This window comes from Entelurus aequoreus, linkage group LG25 (assembly GCF_033978785.1).
Source record: "Entelurus aequoreus isolate RoL-2023_Sb linkage group LG25, RoL_Eaeq_v1.1, whole genome shotgun sequence".
NCBI lineage: Eukaryota > Metazoa > Chordata > Actinopteri > Syngnathiformes > Syngnathidae > Entelurus > Entelurus aequoreus.
Genome location: NC_084755.1, coordinates 36,767,261 through 36,776,651, shown reverse-complemented (window position 1 = coordinate 36,776,651; position 9,391 = coordinate 36,767,261). Strand labels below are relative to the sequence as shown.

The window sequence follows — 9,391 nt, the reverse complement described above, 5'->3', positions numbered from 1 at the left end:
GGATCTAACATAATATTGTGAAAGTCCAGTCCATAGTGGATCTAACATAATAGTGAAAGTCCAGTCCATAGTGGATCTAACATAATAGTGAGAGTCCAGTCCATAGTGGATCCAACATAATAGTGTGAGAGTCCAGTCCATAGTGGATCTAACATAATAGTGAGAGTCCAGTCCATAGTGGATCTAACATAATAGTGAGAGTCCAGTCCATAGTGGATCTCACATAATAGTGAGAGTCCAGTCCATAGTGGATCCAACATAATAGTGTGAGAGTCCAGTCCATAGTGGATCTAACGTAATAGTGAGAGTCCAGTCCATAGTGGATCCAACATAATATTGTGAAAGTCCAGTCCATAGTGGATCTAACATAATAGTGAGAGTCCAGTCCATAGTGGGGCCAGCAGGAGATCATCCCGAGCAGAGACGGGTCAGCAGCGCAGAGATGTCCCCAACCGATGCACAGGCGAGCGGTCCACCCCGGGTCCCGACTTTGGACAGCCAGCACTTCATCCATGGCTACCGGACCTCTGCCCCCCTCTCCACAAGGGAGAGGGGGGCAGAGGAAACGGCAGATCAACTGGTCTAAAAAGGGGGGTCTATTTAAAGGCTAGAGTATACAAATGAGTTTTAAGATGGTATTTACTGTTAATATCTGCTCACTTTCTCTTTTAAAATGTTCCATCTACACTTCTGTTAAAATGTAATAATCACTTATTCTTCTGTTGTTTGGATGCTTTACATTAGTTTTGGATGATACCCCAAATGTGGGTATCAATCCGATACCAAGTCGTTATAGTTTCATACATTGGTCATATTCAGAGTCCTCATGTGTCCAGGGACATATTTCCTGAGATTATAAACATAATATAAATACAAAATGCAAAAAAAGAAGATGTGATGCCAAAAAATATTGACGTAATCATAGCAGTATCGACTAGACACGTCCCTGTGGTTGGTATCATTACAGAGGATGTTAGGTGTAGATCCACCAATGGGATTTGGACCGGTGCTTTTCAGAGGTGGTATGGTACCGAATATGATTCATTAGTATTGCGGTACTATACTAACCGGTGCATCGTACAACCCTAATACAAAGTATATTGAATGATCCCACCACCCTCCTCCACCCTCCCGCCCCCCTCACGCTGCAGTTGCAGACATGCGCATTGTCCACATGCACGGAGGCGGCGTAAAACAACACTAAGCTCAGCGCCTTTGTCGACTCCATGATAACTCTCATTCCAGGCGCCCCCATCACCTGTTTTTAGGTAGAACTCCGGATTGTTTTGTTTTGAGTTTTTTTATTATTATTATTAAAGTTGTCCTCATAAAAAGACACCGAGCCGACAATTTTTCTGCTTTTGCTTGAACTTTTTCCCCCTTCTCTGGAGTGTTTATATTTGGATTTTTCTGAGTGTCGATCGTCCCCCGCCGCAAAGCTGAAGTTCATCGTGATCATCTTGGCCGCCGGCATGGTGGCCTTCATCGGCGCCGTTATCTGCATCATCGCGGCCGTCCACACCGGCACCACGAAGGCGGCGCGGTATCAGTCGGCGGCCGACAACCGCTCCGTGTATCCGGCCGGCGCCACTCAGCCCCCGGCCGGCAGAGGCTCGGCGCACCGGGCCGGATCACTGGGCGCTCTCCATGGTTCTGAAGTGCCCAAATCCGAGGCGCCCACCTTCCATGGCGGTCCGGACGGCGTCACCGGACTAAACGGGCACGACCCGGCCGTCAGTCGGCTCATATGCACGCCGATCCCGGCCGGAGAGTGCGACCCGAAAAACTTTCAGCAACAAGCGGACGGCCCCTCGCTGTACGCGGGGGAGGACTGGGGCTACCTCCGCACCACCGCCGACGAGCTCCGGCAGACCGTCCGCCAGCAGAAGGAGCAAATACAAACGGACCAGCGGACCATCAAGGATCTCATTGGCAAACTATCCGAGTGCGAGGAGGGCACGAAGACTCGGGCCGAAAGACGCGGGGGCGCAGTGGGCTTATGGGGCGGCAAGAGCCCGGCTCAGCTGGAGCGGGTGATGGTGCGGGACAGCCCGGCGTCCGCACCCGACCACATGCTCACAGCCCGGGCTGTGGACGAGCTGGAGCAGGCGATCAGTCAGCTCAAAGACCGCATAGAGCGACTGGAGGTATGTGGCGCAACAAAACAAACCCTGTACACTAGTGGTCCCCAACCACCGGGCCGCGGCCCGGTACCGGTCCGCGGACCGATTGGTACCGGGACGCACAAGAATTTTTTTTTATTTATTTTTTTTTTTTTTTTCATGAAATCATCATAAAAAACACAATATATACATTATATATCAATATAGATCAATATAGTCTGCAGGGATACAGTCCGTAAGCACACATGATTGTATTTATTTATGTAAAAAAAAAAAAAAAAAATTTAAAAAATTTAAATACACCCCCCCACCCCACCGTGGGACAAATTTTCAAGCGCTGACCGGTCCGCAGCTATAGGTTGGGGACCACTGCTGTACACTACACCAGTGGTCCCCAACCACCGGGCTGCAGCCCAGAACCGGTCCGCGGACCGATTGGTACCGGGCCGCACAAAAAATTTAAAAAAATATCTTTTTATTTTTATTTTTAATTTTTAATTAAATCCACATAAAAAACACAATATATACATTATATATCAATATAGATCGATAAAGTCTGCAGGGATACAGTCCGTAAGCACACATGATTGTATTTATTTATGTAAAAAAATAAAAAATAAAAAACAATTTTTTTTTAAAAATACACCCCCCCCCCCCCCCCCCCCACCCCGCCGTGGGACAAATTTTCAAGCGTTGACCGGTCCGCAGCTACAAAAAGGTTGGGGACCACTGCTGTACACTACACCAGTGGTCCCCAACCACCGGGCTGCGGCCCAGAACCGGTCCGCGGACCGATTGGTACCGGGCCGCACAAAAAATTAAAAAAAAAATATATATATATATATATTTTTTTTTAAATTAAATCAACATAAAAAACACAACATATACATTATATATCAATATAGATCAATACAGTCTGCAGGGATACAGTCCGTAAGCACACATGATTGTATTTATTTATGTAAAAAAAAAAAAAAAAAAAATTTTTTTAAATACACCCCCCCCCCACCCCACCGTGGGACAAATTTTCAAGCGTTGACCGGTCCGCAGCTACAAAAAGGTTGGGGACCACTGCTGTACACTACACCAGTGGTCCCCAACCACCGGTCTGCGGCCCAGAACCGGTCCGCGGACCGATTGGTTCCGGACCGCACAAAAAATTTAAAAAAATATTTTTATTTTTATTTTTTTAAATTAAATCAACATAAAAAACACAATATATACATTATATATCAATATAGATCAATAAAGTCTGCAGGGATACAGTCCGTAAGCACACATGATTGTATTTATTTATGTAAAAAATAAAAATACAAATAAAAAAAAATTTTTTTTAAATACACCCCCCCCCCCCCACCCCACCGTGGGACAAATTTTCAAGCGTTGACCGGTCCGCAGCTACAAAAAGGTTGGGGACCACTGCTGTACACTACACCAGTGGTCCCCAACCACCGGGCTGCGGCCCAGAACCGGTCCGCGGACCGATTGGTACCGGGCCGCACAAAAAATTAAAAAATATATATTTTTTTTAAAAATATTTTTTTTAAAATTAAATCAACATAAAAAACACAATATATACATTATATATCAATATAGATCAATACAGTCTGCAGGGATACAGTCCGCAAGCACACATGATTGTATTTATTTATGTAAAAAAAAAAATTAAAAAATTTAAAAAAACAAATTTTAAATACACCCCCCCACCCCACCGTGGGACAAATTTTCAAGCGTTGACCGGTCCGCAGCTACAAAAAGGTTGGGGACCACTGCTGTACACTACACCAGTGGTCCCCAACCACCGGGCTGCGGCCAAGAACCGGTCCGCGGACCGATTGGTACCGGGCCGCACAAAAAATTAAAAAAAATATATATTTATTTTTATTTTTAATTTTTAATTAAATCCACATAAAAAACACAATATATACATTATATATAAATATAGATCAATAAAGTCTGCAGGGATACAGTCCGTATCACACATGATTGTATTTATTTATGTAAAAAAAATATATATATATATATATTTTTTTTTTTTTTAATACACCCCACCACCCCACCGTGGGACAAATTTTCAAGCGTTGACCGGCCCGCAGCTACAAAAAGGTTGGGGACCACTGCTGTACACTACACCAGTGGTCCCCAACCACCGGGCTGCGGCCCAGAACCGGTCCGCGGACCGATTGGTACCGGGCCGCACAAAAATTAAAACTTTTTTTTTTTTTTTTTTTTAATTTTTTAAAATTAAATCAACATAAAAAACACAATATATACATTATATATCAGTATAGATCAATACAGTCTGCAGGGATACAGCCCGTAAGCACACATGATTGTATTTATTTATGTAAAAAAAAAAAAAAAAAAAAAAAAATTTAAAAAAATCCCGGTCCGCAGCTACAAAAAGGTTGGGGACCACTGCACTACACTACACTGCAGAGGCGCAATGAACCCCAGGAGCAGAATTTTAAAGAGCCTGACAGTGTTTGACCATTTGCTGATGCTCGGATGCTCACCTGGAATGATTACAAAGAGAGAGTTTGTCTTGGTGCATGGGGAGTGTTTAAAAACAAGTCGGCCTTTGTGAATAGAGGAGGCAAAAAAAAAAAAAACACCCAAGAATCAAGTCTTTCATGAGAGCAGTGTTTTTCAACCACTGTGCCGCGGCGTGAGATACAGTCTGGTGCAGTGTTTTTCAACCTTTTGTGAGCCAAGGCACATTTTTTTCATTGAAAAAATCCCGAGGCACACCACAAGCAGAAATCATTAAAAAAACGAAACTCAGTAGCCGATATTGACGATAAAAAGTCGTTCTCGCATTTGTTGGATATGAATTTAAAGGCCTACTGAAATGCGATTTTCTTATCTAAACAGGGATAGCAGGTCCATTCTATGTGTCATACTTGATCATTTCGCAATATTGCCATATTTTTGCTGAAAGGATTTAGTAGAGAACATCGACGATAAAGTTCGCAACTTTTGGTCGCTGATAAAAAAAAAAAGCCTTGCCTGTACCGGAAGTAGCGTGACGTCACAGGTTGTGGAGCTCCTCACATCTGCACATTGTTTACAATCGTGGACCGAGAAAGCGACGATTTCCCCATTAATTTGAGCGAGGATGAAAGATTTGTGGATGAGGAAAGTGAGAGTGAAGGACTAGAGGGCAGTGGGAGCGATTCAGATAGGGAAGATGCTGTGATATTCAGCTGGGAATGACTAAAACCGTAAATAAACACAAGACATATATATACTCTATTAGCCACAACACAACCAGGCTTATATTTAATATGCCACAAATTAATCCCGCATAACAAACACCTCCCCCCTCCCGTCCATATAACCCGCCAATACAACTCAAAACACCCGCACAACACACTCAATCCCACAGCCCAAAGTACCGTTCACCTCCGCAAAGTTCATACAGCACATATATTTCCCCAAAGTTACGTATGTGACATGCACATAGTGGCACGCACGTACGGGCAAGCGATCAAATGTTTGGAAGCCGCAGCTGCGTACGTACTCACGGTACGGTGTCTGCGTATCCAACTCAAATTCCTCCTGGTAAGAGTCTATGTTGTCCCAGTTCTCCACAGGCCAATGGTAAAGCTTGACTGTCATCTTTCGGGAATGTAAACAATGAAACACCGGCTACGTGTTTATGTTGCTGCAGCCGGCCGCTAATACACCGCTTCCCACCTACAGCTTTCTTCTTTGCTGTCTTCATTGTTCATTAAACAAATTGCAAAAGATTCACCAACACAGATGTCCAGAATACTGTGGAATTTTGCGATGAAAACAGACGACTTAATAGCTGGCCACAATGGTGTCCCAAAATGTCCTCTACAATCCGTGACGCCACGCGCAGGCGTCATCATACCGAAACGTTTTCAACAGGATATTTCGGCGCAAAATTTAAAATTGCACTTTAGTAATCTAACCCGGCCGTATTGGCATGTGTTGCAATGTTAAGATTTCATCATTGATATATAAACTATCAGACTGCGTGGTCGCTAGTAGTGGCTTTCAGTAGGCCTTTAAACCATAACCAAGCATGCGTCACTATAGCTCTTGTCTCAAAGTAGGTGTACGGTCACCACCTGTCACATCACACCGTGACTTATTTTGAGTTTTTTTGTGTTTTTCTGTGGGTAGTGTTTTAGTCCTTCTCTTGCCCTCCTATTTTGATGTTTTTTCCTGTTTTTTTGGTTGCAGTTTCATGTCTTCCTTGAGCACTATTCTCCACACCTGCTTTGTTTTCGCAATCCAGACTATTTAAGTTGTGCGGACGCTTTCCTTCTTTGTGGGGACATTGTTGATTATCATATCATGTACGGATGTACCTTGTGGACGCCGTCTCTGCTCCACACGCTGTAAGTCTTTGCTGTCGTCCAGCATTTTGTGTTTTGTTTACTTTGCAGCCAGTTCAGTTTTAGTTTTGTTTTGCATAGCCATGCCTAAGCTTCAATGCCTTTTATTTTTAACCCTAATTAGGTGAAATTACACTGTAAAAAAAAATTCTGTAAAAAAACGGTCATCTACTGTCAGCTACGGCAGCCAAACGAAAACCATAAAATTATAGTAAAACATTGTAAATCAAATAATGATAAAAAACATTGTAATTAGACATTTTCATGAAACGTTTTACGGAAAAATATCGTAATATTACATAAATTTGAAAGTAATTTAAGAAAACAGAAAATGCTATGTAAAATTAATTTGGTATTTTTCTGTAAAAATAAATAGAAATATACATAGTTTGTTACTACTGGCATATTACTTAAAATAACAGGCAGATTGTTTATTTACAGATAATGTCTTCAATTCTACAGTTTTATTAACTATTTTTAAAAAATAGAAAAATTACAGTAGAAATTTAGAGTAAATTAACCATAAAAATAGGGTTTTTTTTTACAATGTACATAACCTCCCACGGCACACCAGACTGTATTTCACGGCACACTAGTGTGTCGCGGCACAGTGGTTGAAAAACACTGGTCTAGTGTGCCGTGGGAGATTATGTAATTTCACCTAATTGGGTTAAAAATATTTTTTGCACACAAGTAATTATAATCTGTAAATAATGTGTTGTTGTTGAGTGTCTGTGCTGTCTAGAGCTCAGCGGAGTAACCGTGTAATACACTTCCATATCAGTAGGTGGCAGCCGGTAGCTAATTGCCTTGTAGATTTCGGGAACACGTCGTGTCGTGATCACAATATGCAGACGACAGCGGGAGGCAGCGTGCGGGTAAAAAGGTATCTTATGCTTAAACCAAAAATAAACAAAAGGCAAGTGCCGCTAAGAAAAAGCATTGAAGCTTAGGGAAGGCTATGCAGAACGAAACTAAAACTGAACTGGCTGCAAAGTAAACAAAAACAGAATGCTGGACGACAGCAAAGACTTACAGTGTGTGGAGCAGACGGCGTCCACAAAGTACATCCGAACATGACACGACAATCAACAATGTCCCCACAAAGAAGGAGAGCATCCGCACAACTTAAATGTTCTTGATTGCCAAAACAAAGCAGGTGTGGGGAATAGCGCTCAAAGGAAGACATGAAACTGCAACAGGAAAATACCTAAAAAAACAGGAAAAAAAACACCAAAATAGGAGCGCAAGACAAGAACTAAAACACTACACACAGGAAAACAGCAAAAAACTCAAAATAAGTCAGGGCGTGATGTGACAGGTGGTGACAGTACACCTACTTTGAGACAAGAGCTATAGTGATGCATGCGTGGTTGTGGTTTGAATTCATATCCAACAAATGCAACAATGACTTTTTACTGTCAATATCAACTACCGAGTTTATATTTTTAATGTTTTCTGCTGGCGGTGTGCCGCCGCATTTTTTCAATGAACAAAAATGTGCCTTGGCTCCAAAAAGGTTGAAAAACACTGCTCCAGCCGCTAACAGTACACCTACTTTGAGACAAGAGCTATAGTGATGCATGCTTGGTTATGCTTTAAAGTCGTATCCAACAATTGCGAGAACGACTTTTTACTGTCAATATCGACTACTGAGTTTAGTTTTTTTTAATGATTTCTGCTTGTGGTGTGCCTCAGGATTTTTTGGCTCAAAAAAGGTTGAAAAACACTGCATTAGAGAGAGGGGGGTGCACAACCAGGGCCGGCCCGTGGCATAGGCCGTATAGGCAAATGCTAAGGGCGCCGTCCATTAGGGGGCGCCACGCCAGTGCCACAAATGTTGGAGAAAAAAAAAAAACAGTTGGTACTATTATTTCTAAATACAAAAAATAATCCCACGTTAATTAAAATGCAAAATAAAGCCTATTTAATAGAAATATTATTTGTTACAACATTACGCCCCCCATCCCTCCGCACGGTGCGCCCCCTCCCTACCCATATCATGACTCTTACAAGTTACCACATCAAAAAATCAACACAAGATGTCAAAACGGCCAAAACTGTCAGGTGCCCAGGGAAGAAAAAAGAGAAAAGAAGAGGAGGAGAAACGAGAAAAAGACAGAGGTAGCAGGTAGGTAACATTAGCCTACATTAAATTATTTGTCTGTTACAGAATGTGATAGTAACCTGGCTTTTTAGCATTAAGCTAATGTTACATGATTCAGCAATTGCTAATCAATAAATAGCTAGTTCTGTTTTAACGTCGGGTTAATATTGTGGAGGGGGCTAAATTGTTATGGAAAATAATAACGTAACGTTAGGTAATTACAGTACTCCCACCTTACATTCCTCAGGGACATTTGTATTAGATCTTTTAAGCAGGTGTTTTTTGTTTACATTGTTATTGCCTTCTGGTTAGCTAATGTTTGCCCTGCAGGTAATAGTCACTTTTCCACCCCTTTATATATTAGGTATAGTTGTAAGCCTAGTTGTTAAAGTGCACATCATTAATGTTAATTAAGCAATATCACATGAGAGGGAATGCTGTTTTTTTAATTTGAGCACTGCTGTGATTCGGTTAAAGATAATCATAACATAACATTCTCATATAATATGTTAAATTGCTTTCTTTAAGTAAAAAAAAGGTCAAAGACAAAGCTATTCGGTTTTTTGTGAGTATATACACTTCACTGCCGATGTGGGGGGGGGGGCGCCACCTAAAATCTTGCCTAGGGCGCCAGATTGGTTAGGGCCAGGCCTGTGCACATACCTGATAGCCCTCCCACGTCACAAGCATCATAATGGATACATGATCTAGTAATCCTCCCTGGTGTTTTTTTATTTATTTATTTTTTTTATTACAGCAGCAGACTGTTTGGCAGATACAGCATTGCTGTT

At 42.0% G+C, this 9,391-nt stretch overlaps 1 protein-coding gene across 1 annotated transcript in view; it reads left to right on the top strand.

Moving 5' to 3' along the window:
* Positions 1-1,252: 1,252 nt before the first annotated feature.
* The window catches only part of LOC133642911 (neuronal pentraxin receptor-like), a 30,621-nt gene continuing 22,482 nt past the window's right edge, over positions 1,253-9,391 (top strand). Inside the window, exon 1 of the mRNA XM_062037329.1 lies at positions 1,253-2,147. Within this exon, the coding sequence (XP_061893313.1) occupies positions 1,473-2,147 (675 nt within the window). The 5' untranslated portion in view covers positions 1,253-1,472. The remainder of the gene's footprint in view (positions 2,148-9,391) is intronic.